Source organism: Puccinia triticina, chromosome 8A, assembly GCF_026914185.1.
Source record: "Puccinia triticina chromosome 8A, complete sequence".
Lineage (NCBI taxonomy): Eukaryota > Fungi > Basidiomycota > Pucciniomycetes > Pucciniales > Pucciniaceae > Puccinia > Puccinia triticina.
Window position 1 is genome coordinate 4037761 of NC_070565.1, and position 18555 is coordinate 4056315.

The 18555-nt window shown below is 48.5% G+C and overlaps 3 protein-coding genes across 3 annotated transcripts; 1 reads left to right on the top strand and 2 right to left on the bottom strand.

Moving 5' to 3' along the window:
- Nucleotides 1-1998: 1998 nt before the first annotated feature.
- On the top strand, nt 1999-5017 carry PtA15_8A390 (uncharacterized protein; the record flags this gene model as incomplete). The annotated part of the gene is made up of 10 exons (XM_053171815.1): nt 1999-2004; nt 2075-2161; nt 2255-2323; nt 2403-2463; nt 2546-2676; nt 2824-3486; nt 3618-3843; nt 3948-4275; nt 4379-4534; nt 4615-5017. 10 exons carry the CDS (start codon nt 1999-2001, stop codon nt 5015-5017), a joined length of 2130 nt encoding a protein of 709 aa, XP_053023041.1.
- A 1366-nt stretch (nt 5018-6383) lies between these two features.
- PtA15_8A391 (uncharacterized protein) lies at nt 6384-7825 on the bottom strand (the record flags this gene model as incomplete). The annotated part of the gene is made up of 4 exons (XM_053171816.1): nt 6384-6479; nt 6545-7168; nt 7281-7456; nt 7579-7825. The coding sequence occupies 4 exons, from the start codon at nt 7823-7825 to the stop codon at nt 6384-6386; spliced, it is 1143 nt and encodes a 380-aa protein (XP_053023042.1).
- A 737-nt stretch (nt 7826-8562) lies between these two features.
- PtA15_8A392 (uncharacterized protein) lies at nt 8563-13610 on the bottom strand (the record flags this gene model as incomplete). Its single annotated transcript, XM_053171817.1, has 9 exons — nt 8563-8697; nt 8775-9266; nt 9341-9534; nt 9609-9742; nt 9810-10926; nt 11000-11323; nt 11395-11549; nt 11629-11864; nt 13470-13610. The coding sequence occupies 9 exons, from the start codon at nt 13608-13610 to the stop codon at nt 8563-8565; spliced, it is 2928 nt and encodes a 975-aa protein (XP_053023043.1).
- Nucleotides 13611-18555: the final 4945 nt, after the last annotated feature.

Consider the following 18555-nt stretch of genomic DNA (forward strand, 5'->3'; position numbering starts at 1 on the left):
AAACTTTTACTTCATGCACTCCAAATTTTTGGCTTTGGGGGGCCAGCACTCCAAAAAAGTTGGAGTGCCTTGATTTTGTACTCCCAAAACATGGAGTCCCCAGATGGGCACTCCATGTTTATTGGAGTACACAACTGGGTACTCCAAAATTAACCAAAATAGGGGAGTGCAGCTAGATGCACTCCAAAAAAAATGGAGTGAAAGCCCAAGCACTCCACCTTTTCAGTGCTTTGCTCTCCAGCTGGCAAATACCAAATGCAGTGCATTGGGGTGCACTCCAATGTCTCCTTTTTTTTGGAGTGCCCACAATCACACCTCTCGATGACCGGTCTGGACCGGTCATCAAGGGGCACACGACCGGTCATCCAGAGGACTCATACCTCTCAATGACCAGCGCGGACCGGTCATCAGTCACACCTCTCGATGACCGGTGTGTACCGGTCATCGAGGGGAGGTGCTACTCTTGATGACCGGTCTTTACCGGTCATCGAGAGGAGGTGCTACTCTCGATGACCGGTTGGTCTGGCCGGTCATCAAGAGGTGGGAGTCCCCTCGATGACCGGTCATCACCGGTCATCGAGAGGTGTTATTACCCTTGATGACCGGTCTGACAGGTCATTGAGAGATGGGACTCACCTCAATGGCCGGTGATGACTGGTCATCAAGAGGTGTTGTTACCCTCAATGACCGGACTGACCGATCATTGAGAGGTGTGAGCCCTCTTGATGACCGGTGATGACCGGTCATCAAGAGGAGGTGTTATTAGCCTCAATGACCGGTGGTGACCAATCATTGAGGTGTGAGTCCCCTCAATGACCGGTCTGTGCCGGTCATCGGGAGGTGTGACCGGTCCGCGCCGGTCATCGAGAGGTGTGAGTCCCCTCGGTGACCGGCACAGACCGGTCATCGAGAGGAGATGTTACTCCCCTCGATGACCGGCACAGACCGGTCATCGAGAGGAGATGTTACTCCCCTCGATGACCGGCACAGACCGGTCATTGAGAGGTGTGATTTCCCTCAATGACCGGCGGTCCGGTACAGACCGGTCATTGAGAGGAGATGTTAATCCGCTCAATGCCGGTCTGTACCGGTCATGGATATCAGGAGGATCAAGTGGGGTGTGTTTGTACATAGCCCGGTTGAAGTTGTAGGCACTCCAGCTCTGGCTGGAGTCCACAGTACTGCACTCCCCTTTTGAGGAGGAGAAATATCAGGAATGGAGTGCTAGGGGAATGCACTCCAATCTGATGGAGTGAGACTCATGGGCACTCATTACATTTCCTGGCCACTGGAGTTCTTTGTGGTGCACTCCAAAGATTCTTGAGTCCCCGGTTCTGCACTCCAATCGAGTTGGAGTACTCTAGTCTGTACTCCAACAATCATTGGAGTGCACACTCCATACACTCACTTTTGGAGTGCTTTTGGGATTTTTTTGGAGTGCATTTAGGCTGACCCATTTTTTTCACTGGATACAATCATGAACATTTTGTGATAAAAAAATAAGGAAAAATCAAGAGCATGTGGAACTATGATGTATCAAAAACTAGAAAGATTGTGTTGAGTGTTGAGAGTGTGGTGATGCAAACAAGGCTTCTCCCAGCCAAACCTTGGAATCAGCTCACGGGAGAAAAGTGTTTTAGTATGCAAGGCCCTCCCTCCGGTCGGGGTCGCGCCAAATGCTGCACGCCAAGGTCGGTCACACGGGCTTCTCGTTGTTACCAATGTTAGGCAAAAGCCCCGCTTGCACCTGGCTTGGTGCTGCCGCGGGCCTTGTCACGCTTGGTCAACAACTCTGCGAACAAATTGTGACCACCCGGGTGGACCCCGTTCCAGCCGGGTGCTCTCGGATATAGGATTCCCGAGCCTGACCCCCGCTCGGCGGTTGTTCAGCCGAGCTGCCGACTCACCACAAAAAGTTCAACTGAGAAATTAGAATCACATCACGTCGATCGAAATTGGACAAACCTCGAATATAAACGCAGCCCGAGTTCATCATTCATGAAAGTAAGCAGGCCGCCCTCATTGACCCATCAGTTGACTGGAACTGAACTGAGTGTACGTTGACTCTGGACAGTTTCTTCTCGAACTGATCCAATCTCAATCTCATGACGCATCAGAATTAGTAGCAATCAGTACAGATGCCCGAGAAAGTGGACTAAGAGTTAGTGAGAGCTCACGTGAATTTCTCCTTGTTTCTTGAGACAACTTACCCTCGACTCATCTCCGTGTCGGTTTGGAATCGGCGGATGTTTAGGACGAAAAAGCTACAATACACGAGTTCATTGATACCTTGGAACGGATCACCAATGAACTGAGATCAGATGTCAGGTTTTTAATTCTTTATACACCAGAGAAAGCAAACTGAAACTGACTTGCTGCAATCGCCTCTATTAATTTGGTAGCCCAATGCAACTGCCTTCCTGAGTAGGGTTAGGAAAGCTGACGCAGCTGATTACTATGATGGTATGTGTAAAATTAGATTATAAAAAAAATGTGCAACTCATTTTTGGGACTGAAAACGTTTCTTTTTTCCCCTTTTGTCAAGTAATCAAAAAACCAATGGATCTGGGTACGGTACTGAAGAGAGTCAAAGCTGGGGTATACAAAACAAAATCAGCATTCAACGATGATCTGGAATTAATTTGGACGAATTGCTTCACCTACAATGAAAATAGGGTTCGTTCTTTCTCATTACTGCCTATTACGTTTTACTATATATATTTTTTAAATATAGTAATAAAAGGAATATACAGCGAATTCCTTGAAGCGTAGTCCAGCATTTCAATTAAATAACAGAACGCGTGCGAAAAAAAACCACCTTAGAACCATCATCTTCGTGCAGCTGCTGAATCCTTAAGGAAAAAAGCCCAGGACTTGTTGAAGTTTGTCAGCGAGCCTTCAATCAATCGATCAACCCCCAACGGAGCATCACAACTCGCCAATCGGGCGGCGCAAGCAGTTCCCGGTCCCTCAAGTCCTTCCACGACACCAAACTTACCACTACTGGGGCTGAAGTTGGCAGAAGAACGGTGGAGGAAGACTGAAAGAGGTCGTACAACAATAACCGAAGAGCCGCCACTGGAAAGCGAAAATCCACCAGCATCTCCAAGCTTTGAACAGAACGCGTCTGATCTTCCTCAGAGTAGCGGTACAATCCCAACATCACAATCTGAGCTTCGATTGGAGCAGCGAAAGGCGCTAATTCGAGACCCTCAACAAATGCGAAATTGGTTTGAATGCCGAGAAGATGAACCATTTGAGATCGTCGAGGCGGACTTACTAATGACTGGTCTGCCCGCTCTACCCTTCGCTCCTCGCTCCATCTCTAAACCGCGTGAACGAAAGAAAGACAAAAGGAAAGAACAACAACAGTCTACTACACATGAAGGACTGAAAACCCCGATCTCAGCTAATATCAACACTTTATGGGAGATCAAAAAGGTCTATCGAAAGCTTTCGAACTTGCTGATGGGCAACCCGCTTAGAGTATGTCAAGAATTCACTTGACTTGTTCATCAGGAATTGTTGTCTATTTGTTTTCTATACAGCAACAATGTTCAACGAAAGCCTGACATTTTCTTCATCAATACCCCCCAAAAAATGGTTTTAATAAACAGAGTGAAATGGGAACAGAACAAATTCTCGAGGAAGATGAGCGGGTGAAACCAATTGGGTCGGACGACAATGGCTCCGATGAAGAGGAAGAGGACGAGCCTCAACCGGCGAAGTTTTTAAAAAACTTGCCTTCGGCTGAAGTTTATGAAACCTGTCTGGCACAATCTGCCGCCCAGAATGCAATGTTACAAATAATTACCATGATGATTGCCCATGTTGGGTTTGACGGTAAGCCGCCTCTAAATTTTGTTCTCCCTTCATTTCATGTGTAAGATTTAATACCCAATACTTCCATATTCACGCTTCCCAATGTTGCATATTTACTCGAACAGCATCACACACGGGAGCGCTAAATTGTCTAACAGAGATCGCGATTCAATACTTATGCAACATTGGCCGGACATTGCACTTTTTTGCCGACCGATTCTCATCAGTGCTATCCCCCAGCGAAATGGTTTATCAAACGCTACGAGCAAATGGTGTTGGTGGGCTGGACGAATTGGAAAGCTACGTAAAAGATGATGTGGATAAATATGGGAACAAACTGAATGATTTACTGCGTAAATTACAAGCCGGCTATGGAAATGGATTGGCTGGAACAGCGGCCAAGGTGATCGGTGATGATGACTTCTTTTCAAGGGACGGTGAAGCTCTGATGACGTTGGTTTCCATCTTGGCAAAGTACTTTTTTGTCGATTTTATTCGTGCTGACTGACTTGCTTGTTTCCCTTACCTTTGGATCGCAACTCGACATACTGAAAAGTGGGGAGTTTACGAGTGAACTGGGTGAAGATTTCTTCGGCTTGCGAGACATTGGACTAGATTCAGAGTTAGGATTGTCCTCTTTGAGGATCCCAAGTCGGTTATTTCACGGGCGGCCCAAACCTGAAGACAATCAAACATCAGCAGAAGAAATCGAGTTGAGTCGCGAATGGGTGTTTACTCATCAGTGAATGTGAAGCTAACTGTTAAAATTTTGATGGACTTTTCGGTCGACAGGGATAAACCAAAACCTGAGCCAAGGTTTATAAAACCCCCGGAATTTATACCCTTACAACCAGAGTGGATAGAAGAGCAGATTGGGCTACTGCGACCGATTTACAAAGCGAGACTAGAGACCAAAGATTTCAAACTGAAAGATGATACTCAAGTGACAAGATTGCCAAAGATCATCCGACCTAAGGTCCCTCCTTCCGGCAAAATCCCTATCAAAAGAAGAGCCGTCCCTACTCCCCAATCTAACCACAACTCCGACTCCATTCAAACTGCTAAAAAGAAGGTTAAGCTTGATACTGCCCCTCAAGTTCTTTCAACCCCTTCTAATACTCAAAAACTCAATAAAAATCTCATGGTTGATCCTCCCAAAAATAATGGGACAACTGAGGATGTGGTCATGAAATGATTGGTTTTTGTTTTGTTTTGTTTTTGCTATAATCTGCTGACACCTGCACATTGTGAAGGGCTAAGATAGTTTATCAAAATAAAGTTCATCCTGTGATACTGAATGGGTTTTTGTTTTTTCGTGTTTGTTTGTGTCCAAGGATTATTTCTTAGTTGTTGTCTTTTTTTGGTTCTTGTTTGTACATCTGATGTTTTATTGTGATGCATATCAACTTGGAGACTAGTCTCATATGCAGACAATCAGGGGATCTCAGGGGATCTTACCAATTAAGATCAGAACTGATGGCAAGCGAGACAGAATCATCCAATTCAAGATAACATTGATTTTGAGCTTCAGCTCCTGAAGAGTTTGGTCAACTGGGTGGAATTCCTCCTAGTGAACCAGGTTGATGTATACTGCATCAACCTGGCAACACTCCTCCCAGTCAGCAAGACTGCACAGTTCTTGTCTAAAAATGAATAGAGCGGCATGTTTGAACAGAAACACATATGTATTTATTGAACAATCTCTCTCTATACGATTCCCCTTCGTCCTCTGCCTTTGGAAACTTCAAACGGCAGGATCAGGTCTCGGACCTGGACTCTCCAAGGCCAAAAAAATATGAAGAGAAGTGCACTGAAAAGTACTTCCCTTGTTCTGGTGGGCTTCTCAATCTGCTGAACAGCCTTCTTGAAAATAGGAAAGTTCCTGGAGCTCTACCAGGACAGACCGCTGGTTCCCCCTTCGAAGGACGTTCGGAGTGGCTGGTTCCTCCCGCCAAGTCAATTGAGAATTCGAAGTGGATTGCTTAAGGGTCAAAAGTTAAACGAATGGTCGGACAGATTTTTCTGTCACATTCGAATGTCATTCGAAGCATATAAAACTTTGGATGGCATTCAAAAGACTTCCGAAGGACGTGACTTCGATGGTTCTCCGAATGAAAAACTCTACTCCGGAAGTTTTTGGGAGGAAAACTCAAGAAGTTGCGTCCGCCATGTATGTACTGGCCCAAAAGACTAATGCAGCAGTCGCCAGCCGGGCTCAATCGCGATAGACACTTCAGGGTCTCGAGGTTCCTCATCTTGAGGGAAGCTCAGAGTCCGGTTGGTTTAGTTTGAATTAAACCCTATTGAACCCCAATCTCCGGTGTAAAGAAAAGACACCGGGAATAGGTAACTGCAGGATGCGACTTTCAGAGACAAATCATATTCATGAAATTTAAGTCAAGACTTATTTATCCTTGAAGGGGGTCACGTTGTTTATGCTGCTTAGGGTTTCTGTAACATACGCTCCCTTTCTATGCAGTTGCGCTCAAATGCTGTTGGTTGAGGTTCAATTTGGGATGCATTCGGTTTGTATTATGTATTCATAATCTTTTTTTTCTTGGTTACATGGGTGGAGAAGGCGGGGTAAGTCCTTTCAAAGAATTTTCATCTAACGGAGACGATTCTAATTGGATTCCGATCCCAAATTTAGATTGAGACTGTATAGATAACCTTCCGTCAGTGATGCACAAGAGGAAAGAAACAGCGGAAGACATAAGCTCACCTTAGCATGGTCGAGTTCGCCAGCAACAGAGAAGGTGAACATTGGGGCGATGCGCTGCTCTAAAAGCATGGATACCTTTCCAGTACTATCGGCTTGGGCTCTAACGGTAGCTTGTCTGAAGTCATACTTCAACCCGACGGTGCTGATGGCCTTGCGTTCGCGGGGGGACGGGTGAGGAAGGAAGCTGAGGTCGACAGCGGCTTCGACTTGGTCGGAGAGTTTCTGCCAATAAGAGGCCTGCAGGGGGCCGGTGGCTTGAAGGGTGAGTGTGGAGATCCACTCTCGCTTGGCGGATTGCCACTTCATGAGGTAGGACATGCTGGCATCCTCCATCGGCGGCATCACTTGCCACACAGACTCGATTCCTAGGCTGAAGCGGGGATGCAAGGACTGCAGGTATTGGGTAATGAAGATACCGGATTGGTTACTGATGTTTGGGTTGTATGCCTTCATCGAGAGTGCATAGTCCTTCCCGTGTCGCTCGTGTTCCACTTGGGTTACCGATGGGTTCGTGGGATTCGAGGGCCATTGGATTTGTAATTTCGAAATGTCTTTTGGACCCCATCGATAATTGAATCGACCCATCAAAGTCGCATCGTTATCGATCGTGCCTTGAGCGAAAATCTGGGCAGAGGCAGATTAAATAAACAAAGCGAAAAAAATTAGACTCTTTCGAAACCCCTTGAAGCGAGATCACACAATTGTGAATCGACAGGGCAGTGTATTTGTCTTTTACATTGTTGGTCGCATACATTCCACCAAAGCTATAAGTACCCGGGTTGATTCCACCCATCGCTCCACCTTGAGCACCCATGTTGAAGGAATGAGTGACATTGAATGCCGGACTCAATGAGAGCGCTTTAGCCAACTCGGCACGAGCTCCATCGAAGATATAGTTGGTCAAATGCACGGCTATCAAAACGAAATCCCCATGATACGGTACGGAAAGACAGATGTGAGTAATCCTTCATGTCGCTGGAAGCTTCGGTTTGAAAAAAGGAGGAGCGAGCAGACAGCGAAGGAGGGTAACTAACCTTTGGCTTCCCTTCCGACTTGTTCGTAAGTGCCGGGGTCGGGGAGATTCAAGGCGTCTCTCCACTTGGAGATCCGAGCAGTGAAATCATGTACCGGTCCGAAGAACGAGCTGCACCCGATGCTTGCAGTTTTTTCGTAAGCGTTCGAGCTCAGAAGGCTTCCGGTGGCCGTCGGGATGGGGGTTTTGATGATCTGGGCCGTCGAAAGATCGAGGTGAGAGCTCGAGGCTGTCGGTTCGGCACTCATGGTTGTTCTGCTCGCTGATGACGGTCAACAGCTTTCGCTCACAGCTGCACCACAGCTGTGGTTGTCGGTGACACTCATGGCGCGCCGGTGCGCCCGCCCCGCCCCGCCCCGCGCACCCAGTCCGGACCGAACCCCCGACGACCTCACACTTTGTTCATTCCACATGCGCTGGCGAGTAAAAGTGAGAGCCCCAAGGCAAACTTCACACATGTAGACCCTCCTGGGGGGAGCGTAGCGACCTCCCTACAGGAATGAGCCAAATGGCAGGGAAGGTGTCACTTTCCCCTATTTCCCCCAATACATACCTCCTTGTAGACTTCTAATTCTCACTGTGCCTTTTGCACCATTGAAATCAGAAGCTTCTTAGCTTATTTTCCCCCAATTCAAACTCCTTCATATCCATCCACCCGGGCAAAAAATGTTCTGTAAATGTTTTTACATGGTGGACTTTGGTAGCAATCCGCCCTAATCCTAGTGAGAATTGAGATTCAATCACGGCGCCTTGTACAAGACTTCAACCCTCATGGCTGCACCCTCGTGCTTTGAGGGTCTGCACTCCAAAATAGCTGGCCCCAGCATATGCAGGCCACTGGAGGCAGCATTCCGTGCATGCGCAAGCAAATCCAATTAGAGAAACACTAATCACCAACACCCACAACCCACCCACCAAAGACTAAGAATACAATTTCAACCGGATCTATTACAAAATAAAGGGGGGGGGGGGATGAGGAGATCTATTATGAGGAGGAAGTAGAGGCGAAGCTCTTAGTGATCACGCCTTCTTGGTCACGTTGTTGGAAGGAGTACCCATTGGTTCTGAATAGTTGCGATTTCAGGAAGGGCGCGACGTCGTATATCTCGACTTCTTTAGCCTACACCAGACAAAAAAAACCTGGATGAGCATGTTTGCGTTTTATTTGTTGGATAAGGGGGAGGGTGGGTACTGAACTCGTTCCTCCAATTCGGCGACCTTGATAGTGACCGATTCGGGCCGTTGTTGCTCAGCAGAGTCGCGTTGCAAGCCTCTCAGTTTGCCGACATGGAACCGGATCTTCTCCTTGACGATCTGGCCGAGAAGGAATCCGAGGAGCTCCTGGTGGTCGTCGGCGACTCGAAGATACTTGCGGAAGCCGCGCTGGAGCTGTTTCTTGATCGAGACTTTCTGGCACTGGATGAAGCTGTTGATGGCCACCTGGATCGCCAGGTCGATGTCGTCCGACCGCACATATTCGCGCAGATGTAGCTTCGCACTCGCCTCTGACATCCGGATCATCGACTCTAGATGCCGCACCGTGATCGGGATCGAGCCCGTCGATAACGACTCCCGTCGGAGCTCTGAAAACAACTTCGACATCTTATCTTGGTCCATCTGATGCAGCTTCGGTCGGATCTTCTCGCGCGCGTATTGGATATACTTGCGCAACATATCTTGGGGAATGATCTAATATGGAAAAACAGATTCTTCTTGTCAGTCCTCTCTGACCCCACCCCCATCTCCACGTTCCCCCAGCTTACGTCTTGATCCAATGAGGTCTGGACATTGACTTCATCGACTTCGGGGTTGAAGTTCGGGTGACTTCGCAAATGACTGCCGACGACAAACTTGGCCAAGAGTTCATCGACGATGGGGTCGCTGTTGTCTCTGACGACGCACAGGACGTCGAATCGCGACAAGATCGGCTCAGTCAACTCGACGTTTTGCGAGAAGGCTGTCCGGAATATACATCCGTCCCGTCAGGTTTCTTGTTAAGATTGTAAAGCTCTCTAATCATATACCACTCACGGATTTGCGAGTTGTATCGGCCCCGGATCGGGTTGGCTGCTGCAATGATTGCACATCTGGCTTGGAGACTGGTCACAATTCCAGCCTTGGATATTGAGATGGTCTGTTGCTCCATAGCCTCATGGATCGACGTTCTTTTTCAACGAGACAGTCTGGTTAGCCCACCGAATGAAGATATTCTGGATATGTAGGGGCACCCACCTATCTTGGTCGTTCATCTTATCGAACTCGTCGATCAGACACGTCCCTTTATCCGCAAGCACCAACGCCCCACCCTCGAGAGTCCATTCTCTGGTCACCGGATCTTTCCTGACACTCGCCGTCAGACCGACGGCACTGGCACCTTGGCCGGTGGCGAAGACGGCTCGATGGGCGGTTTTTTCGACGTATTTCAGGAATTGGGACTTGGCCGTCCCGGGATCGCCGAGCATCAACACATTGATGTCCCCGCGGATCCGATGCTTGTTGTTGATGTTCTTCGAGACTCCGCCGAAGAGACTCAAGGCTAAAGCCGTCTTGATATCCTCGTGGCCATAGATCGAGGGCGCAATCGACTTGATGATTCGTTTCCCAATCCGGTCGTCCCTGCTCAACGCTCTGATCGCCTTTTCATCTTCTTCGGTCAGTCGACCGGACGCAAATTGATCCTCTTTTCTGCTGATATGGTTGGCCTCCAAGATCGTTGCAAAGACCGGGAAGCCGTTCTTGATGTTCAACGAAACATCAAAGTTGTTCTTGTACACTCCGATCACGTCTACCTCTTCTCCAGGCTTGACCCGGTCGATCAGGTCCCAGAGTAAGATGACCTCTCTATGACGGGGTAATCGACCGGCGGGCACCGAGCCCGGCGATTCTTGGAGCGTCATTTTCTGGTAGTTCCGGTAGACTGTCTGTTCGGAATTGACGGTGAAGGGGCCCTTGGAGGCGCAGTTCGAACAGAAACTGATCCGAACCTCTTGGTTCGCATCTTGGAAGAACGGGCCCAAGGTTTCACCGCATTTACCACAGTCGAACTTGACATACTTGAGTTGGGGGAAAACACCGGTGCGACGCGTGACGACTCCAGTGACTCGGACCAGTCGATCGAGATGCTCTTGTCGTAACTCACGCAGGGTATATGACGTCGGCAGCTCGGTAATTCGCACATGGACTTCGGTGTGTATCCGGTCGTATTCCGGGTAGTATAATAAAATCGCGTCCAATGCGACCGTGTCGAAATGCGCAAGCATTGGGGTGGGACAGTTGGCTAAAAAGTATGCTAAGATCGCTTTGGAGTCTGACAGGTGCAAGAAAGACACCTCGAGAGATTCAGAGTTGACTGATGATAAGAAAACACGCGATTAGTATGATGGCACTATTTGGCATGCTCAGACTAAGAAGGGATTCTGAACCTTCTCCTAAAGTTTTGATCCGCTGGCCATAGACACTGGTTCCATTTTCGTCGACATAAGTCATTAAGAAATCTTTGAACGCTCTCATGATCGTCCGACTGACGGCGGGGACGTCGATCCATTCCTTGAGCGAGTTAGATTTGATATCGCTCAGCTGTTCCAATGGAAGCTCATCCTCGTCTTCGCCTTCGCCACCTTCGACCACTTCTGGGATTTCGTCGTACTGCCGTCGTCTTCGTCTCCGCGTCAAAAAGTCATCCGGATCTTCCCCAATGTCACTGTCTGACTGGAGGAACGCCGGCACTCGTGACCTGCCCTTCCGACCTAAAAGCATCCCAAAAAGAGGTAAATTTCAAGTTTGTGTGGGGGTTGAGTGCTAGAATGTCAGGACTGACCTTCTCTGCCCTCCCCTCGCCCATCGCGTCGGTCTCGTCGGGCCATCCTGGCTTCAGCAAGAGCACGTGTCTCGGGGTCCATGGCTTCAATATCGGGGTCATCGTCGATATCAGCCACATCGTACTGATCCAAACGAGCGTTTCCCACGTAGTCCCTAGAGAGAACAACGAAATCTTTGGTGAGCAACTTTTCTCTTTGGTTTGAGTTGTCAGACAAATAAGAAGTGAGCTGACTCCATCATCTCATCGCCGAACAAGTCTTCACCATCCTCAGGCTCCTCGTCCCCGCTTCCGCCGATATCGATGTCCTGGATCTGGTCGAGTTCGTCGACCACCCCGCCGTCGCTCTCGTCATCGCTCGTGAACGGGGGTGGGGGCGAGGAGGGCGGGAGGGATGACTGCGGGGTGGGCGTGTCGACTGGCGGCTGGGGCGAAGAGTTCCTTCTGCGCTTCGATGTCGAGGGTTGGACCTGGCAGCCAGAGCCTGATCAGCTTTGGGTCGATAGATACAGCTACCAGTCAGTACTCACCATGTTTGTTCTGCTGCTGGCTGTTGGGAAGTCGAGTCGAGAGTCGCGTGCCTCGTCAGTCCGAACTTAACGCAAGTCCCTCCTCGGGGGAGCGCAGCAACCTCCGACGGAGGGACTTTGGCTTGAGGCTGCCCAGTCAATTGTCCAAATTTCCTTTTGAACCCATGTATCACCTGGTACACCTCTGATTTACTCACAGCCTCTGGCAGTTTGAGAATCAAAATTTGTTTCTACACACTATCATGTTTTGAAAATAACAGCTACCCCCATCCTTTGGGAGATAATTGGATGTAAAAAATCCACCTCAGAGCATCCTTACCGGTCGAGCTATGTTGGCGCGAGTTTTGACTCGCAGCTGTTGCAAACTAACTTAGCGACAGCGATTCAGCCGTATCGGTTTGGCTTGCGCGGGGTGGAGCTTGTAAAAACCCCGGGGAAGGAAGAAAAGGTACCACCCGACTACACGATCGTAGCGGGCATCAACTCTCCCCCGGAGAGGTATACACCAGGCCATAACACTCCCCCGCAAGCCAATATCACTGATAACAGAGGTGATATTGGATTGGACACCAAATGGACTGGTGTGAAACTACATACAAATCTAAGTGTTACTCCCCGACAGACTTGTTAACTGTCAACTTTCACGCATACTGGCTACTATACTAATGCTATTTTTAAAGACTATACTATGATTTATCCTAAAATGGGACTTTTGGCACCCATGAACCGTGGAACTATTTTGAGGCAACCACACTCCTAAATCAATAATCAATAATATGCTTATATATAAGACTAGGAGTAGCTAACACAGTTATGTCATGTTATGTGAGGGTTACAAGCTGGGGAGATGTGACATGTGCGAGATGCAGGCAATGGGAATTGAACACGCGACAGAGGTAACACTGGGCTCATAACCTGTAAAAACCCCGGGGAAGGAAGAAAAGGTACCACCCAACTACACGATCGTAGCGGGCATCAACTCTCCCCCGGAGAGGTATACACCAGGCCATAACAGAGCTGAGTGGTGGGCGCGGGAAATGGCAGTTAGCTTCGAGCTAACCGTCACTACACAGCGGTTCCACATCGCCGTCAATCCGGCCAAAGTTCGGCCGTCAATTTGACGGTTCCCCCCCAGCCAGTGTTGACCGTTCGCATGCCGGCCTCCCGTCAACCGTCAAGCGGACCGACGAATTTGCCAGCACGCCCGGCGATGCGCAAATGGACAACACGCTGGCAAAAGAAAGGGCGGGTTGACCCATCCGGCAATCTGCCGTCGAACCAATTACTACCCCCAGCCCCGAAACGGGTCGTTCCAGCCTCGATCGCTGCTCTGTGCTGCTGACCAGGCTCTCTGTGCTCATTTCAGCACATTGGTACATTGTTTTTTGTTCTTTGATTGGTTTTTTTTGGACAACAAACTACTGTTAGAGAGGAGAGAAATGGAATAGGGAAGAGAGGTGGAAGGAGTTATGCCGGAGAGAGTGGGAACAGGGGAAAAAGGATTGCAGCGCTTCCTGAGCTGCCCGGCTGGCTAGGACAACCGACAATCGTATTGTGTGGACGGGGAAGGGCGAGCTCAGAGGAGGAAGAGGGAGGGGCCATGACGTCTGAGACTTGGTTGACGACCACGACAATCAGCCGGTATTGGTCCGCAAGCACCTTCAGCCCATCCGCCACTTGGTTCATCTCCGCCGCTCACTCCGTCATCCTGAACTTCACACTGCTCTGCTTTGACTGCTCCAGATCCGCCCGGAAGATCGCCCCGATCCCTGATCAATCGTGGGTGTTGAGGAAGAGCAATAGTCGGGGGAACGAGGCTCGGAAGGAGCCGAGCGAGGTGCGGAGCTCAATGGATGGAGGATGTGATGTGGAGGTGGGCGTGCTGTGGATGGGGAGATGGAGGGTGGCGGTGATCCAATGAGCGGACTTAGAGAAAAGGAGACGGGTGGATGGGCGAGGGCCGAGGATGACGTGTCCCTCTGATGGGCGGACTTTGTCTTGGCCCCCTCTGCCCTTTTTTTTGGGTTAGCCTGGAGGCCAGCACAAGCGCGTTTGTCTGCAAACCAACCCCAGGCAAGTTATGTTAAACTTGCCTGAAGTCAAGTGCCGGCCGTTTGACTGTTAATTCGGCTGGCAGTTTGACGGCTGACGGGAGGCCGACAGGTGGGCGGTCAATCAGGCGGGTCTTTTGTCTTTGACGGCAGTTTTGACGGGCAAAACCTTAATCCGCGCAACTGCCGTGTAAATGTAGTGACGGTTAGCTGAAATTCAAGCTTCTCACTAATTTAGCTTGGGCTTAGCTACACCCGGTGTGGTTGAGATTGGTGGCTAAACTAGCTAATTTCGAGCTAAACTAGTCACCAGTAAGGATGCTCTCAGAGCCTATATCCGGCCCAATGTTCCCCACATAGCCTTCCCGGCCTAAGAGCATCTCCAGCAGAGCTTGGACCGCGCGAGTTTTGGACTCGTTTGGCAGGTCACTCCACATTTCGGGGGTCCAGCAGACCCATTAAACGACCTGTGATCGATCCAGGTCCATCCCATCCCAGACCGCGGCTGGCTACAAACCCCATCCCATCGCCACCCGGGACCCAGGCTGCTACACACCAGACATCGCCCACTTGCCAGTCATCACCCACGCCAACAACATGATTGATCCAACTCTGCAAGATCCTGCTCCTAGCCCTCCACCGAGAACACCGTCTCCACAAGTTGAAAATCATCAACCCACTCAAGGAAAGAAAGCCAACAAGCCTGCGAACAAAAAAACACCAAAGACCAAAAAAAAATCCACTGCTACTTCTACTGGCGCTACGACTGCTACTTCTACTGCCGCTACGACTGCTACTTCTACTGCCGCTACGACTGCTACTTCTACTGGCAATTCTGAAAAAAAAGAAGACATTGAAGAGAAGGAAAAACGAACCAAGAATCCAAACTGGCGAATCGAAGAAGATAAGATCTTATGCATCTCTTGGCTCAACACAAGCAAGGATGCTGATATCGGAACGGGTCAGAAACTCTTGGGCTTTTGGGAAAGAATCCACCACTGCTTCCTTGACATGATGAAAGAACACATCAACGATCATCAGAAAGACAAGAACTTCAAGCCTTTTCCGATCCGACTTCAAGGGGCCCTTGAAAGTAGATGGGGTATTATCCTCCATTGAGTCAACAAATACTGTGGATTCTTTTTACAAGCGGAACGCCGACTCGGAAGTGGAAAGACCCGTGACGAGATTGTAAGTTTTCATCGCTCTTCACTGATCTGATCATTTCTAATGATCCTGTATTTTTTAATCTCAGGCCGTTGATGCTAAGGAGATGTTCAAAGTTGAGATGGGGTTCGCATTCAACCTCGATCACTGCTGGTTGATTCTTCATCACTCGCCAAAGTGGCAAGACACTATGGATGAACTCACGGTACGATCGAAGAAAGAAAAACGACCTCTGAACTCTCTCCCAGCCTCCGAGGCTACTAGTGTCAAAGGCAGAGATGCCGATGACGAGGACAACGATAATGAATTCGAGTCACTTGGCGCTTCTCGACCCGAAGGACGGAAAGCGGCGAAAAGAAGAAAATTTGAACAAGGCGAAGCTCTTGAGGCACAAAAAGAGCTCATCAAGATATCGCGTGAAAAAGCTGCTGCTATGCAAACGGTTGCCGACGACTTAATTATGTCTAAAAACATGAGCAACATGGATCCTATCTCGCGTGCTTTTTACACCGCAAAAAAGGAAGAGGTTGCCAAACGTAATGGCTTGCTTCCCTCCAGCTCATAGTAGTCCTCTCATTGCTTCAGTTGCACTCTCAAGTAGTCCTCCTGTTGCTTCTGAATAAATTTTATCTTCTCTCTGGTGCTGAAATATTATATTTAAGTTGTTTTATGTTATGCCACAAAGACTTAAATTGATTGTGAGTTTGAGAAAAAATGAAAACAAACAAAGAGAATAACAACTGAGAAAAACAAGGAGTTGATCTATCAAGTCAACAATGAGAAAGATAAGGAAAATACATAAATAGATATAGGGCCAAGTTTAATCTTGATCGGACTCATCAGAGCTGCCAGAGCTTAGGTCGACCGGAACATTTCCTAGCGCACGACGTAGCCTGACTCGCTTGAAGTCGGATTCTGGTCTCGGTTGGAGTTGCCTGAGTATAATTACTAGGCTGTTCATACTCATGATTGTCTTCGTCAGGTGTAGTGTGGTAGGCCACAAAGTCGTCGTTGTCGTCCATGAAGTTGAGAACTCGACCGAATTCATCCTGGTGCTGTTTTGCAGGGCAATCTGGCTATCCACCCCCGGTGTGATCGCCAGTCTGCTGTGGAGCTGCTGTGAAACAGCTGAGACAGTGGTGTGAAAGGTGGTCCCGGTCGGCTATAGCTCGCAGGTCCCATCCCCGCTCTGCTGGAGATGCTCTAAAAGCCACCTACAGTGGTAATGCTGTATTGAAAAGAGACCTGTCATTCTTGATTCCATACTGAACAAACCTGTGAGAGTGTGTCCAACCTTGACCTTTGGATGATCCAATGGCTTCATCACATTGCTCAAGACAGCCCCTCATAGGAATGGCCACTGAGCGGCAAGTTTTTGACACATTTAATTGAAAAAATATGTACAAGAAAGCTGAGAATCAGGGCTAAAAAATGGTATAGTAGGTGTTGAAAGGGAAATGAGTAAAAGAGATGTAAACACCAAAGTCATGATTTTCTGTGTAAATGTGTCAGCTCCGGTTTCTTATGTGACACGGAGTTGATAGGGTTTAAATTTGACACAGTACAGTTACACTAGTAAAAATTGGAAAAATTCCAACTTGACACCGGGGGGCGGAGGGACTAGCACCCTTACTTAAGTAGGGGACACAGCAATGATTCAAGCCTAGCACCGTTGCACTGCCAGCAAAATTGGCTGGGCTGAGGTTATCCCAGTTGAACTGGGATGCACTCAACCAAGTGAAACTGGGTTGATCTCAACTGATGAAATTTAAATCCAAGATACCCCCCTTGGTTGAGATCAACCAATTTTAAATTTGGTTGGGGTTGCTCCGGTGGCTGAGTTGCCTTTGAAGCCGTTAATTTTGTTGTCAACCCTCAACGCCATGTTGGCCACTTCTGCCAACGTTGCAAACTGAGTTCTTGACAGAACCAGGGCTAAACGGACCTCCTTCTTCAGTCCTTGGCGGTATTGACTGATCAGCGTAGGGGCTTCCCAGCCCTTGTTGTGGGCGTAAATGGTGAACTGATGGGTGTAGTTGGCAACGGGTTGGGTTTGCTTCAGGAGGCAAAGAGCCCTCTCAGTGTTGGCTTGTTTTTTGGTGTTGTAGAACATTGCTTCAAACACTTGAGTTAATTTGTGGTAGGTGATTGGCTGGTTATGGAAAGCTTTGATCAGCATGGGCTGGGCCCAGCTGCTGGCCTTGCCGGTGAGGTAGGACAGTGGAAAGACAGGCAAAGACAGCTTTTGATTTGTTGTCCAGGAATGCTGTTGGGTTGGCGGTGATGTACAAGCTGACCTGGTTGGCATAGACCTCTGCCTTAGTGCCTCTCGCCCCACCGTTCTTATCTGGCACGCCAATCTTTGGGCCACAAGCTGGGAGTTGGGCTGTAGCATTCGGCCCTACAGCTTCAGGTTGGGCAGCTGCCTGCTGGAGGGCTGCTTTGGCCTGCTGGTGTCCATCCTTGGCCGCCTGGCGCCCGGCCTCCGCTTGTCGTTGCAATCCCTGTTCTTTATTCACAACTGCCATGAGGTTGGCTAGTTGCTGTTTGAGTGCAGCGGCATCCATTGGGCCTTCTTTGGTCTGATTCTGTCTGGTTTGTTTTTTGTTTCTGGGTTTGTTGTTCTGGTTCTGTCAATTGGTTCTTTTCCTCATCCCCATTGGTAGATCTAGCAACATGTTATGGTCTGGGTTGGGGAGGGGGACTGAGTTGGGTCTGCTAGCTAACTAGGTTGATTTCTAGATGGGGAAGAAGCAAGGATCTTCCCCCAGCTCTCCCTTAAAGAAGAGAGCCATGAAATGTATCTACAAGTGTGACATGTCCTTGGAGTAGGCCATGGCGCGCGCGGGAGCGGCTCATAACAAATGTTAAGATTAGGGTGTTCAAAATTGATTTTTTGAATATCATTTTACATAAAATCATAAGATTTATCAAAGTTTTGAGAGGTGCTTGAAATGAAGAGAACCCTCAACTTTCACCCCATCAAAATTTTGGACATGTAGATCTTATGATTTTATGTAGAAAGTGGTTTGAAAATCCATTTTGAACACCATAGATAGTGTATGCATATCCTTGTAGTGTGGTATGCTTGAACTATATAATTATACACCCACAACTTGGCCCATACTATGTATCTATATAGTCTGGTTGTTTTCCTTCCTCACTGAATGAAAATTAGACTTTGGCTCACTGTGCATAGCCTATGCCTGACATCTTGTCAATCTCTCACTTAGTCTTGTGTCACCTTTTGTTTCCCTCAACAGCCAATACTGGATGACAAAGGTGAGGTTTTTCTTGAGCTAAGAAACCAAGCCTTGCAGGACTTGCTGGCTAGTTCAAGATTTACCTAGAAGGTGATGGATGCTCTTGTGATTTGATTTTTAATATTATGCACTTACAATTCCAATTTTGAA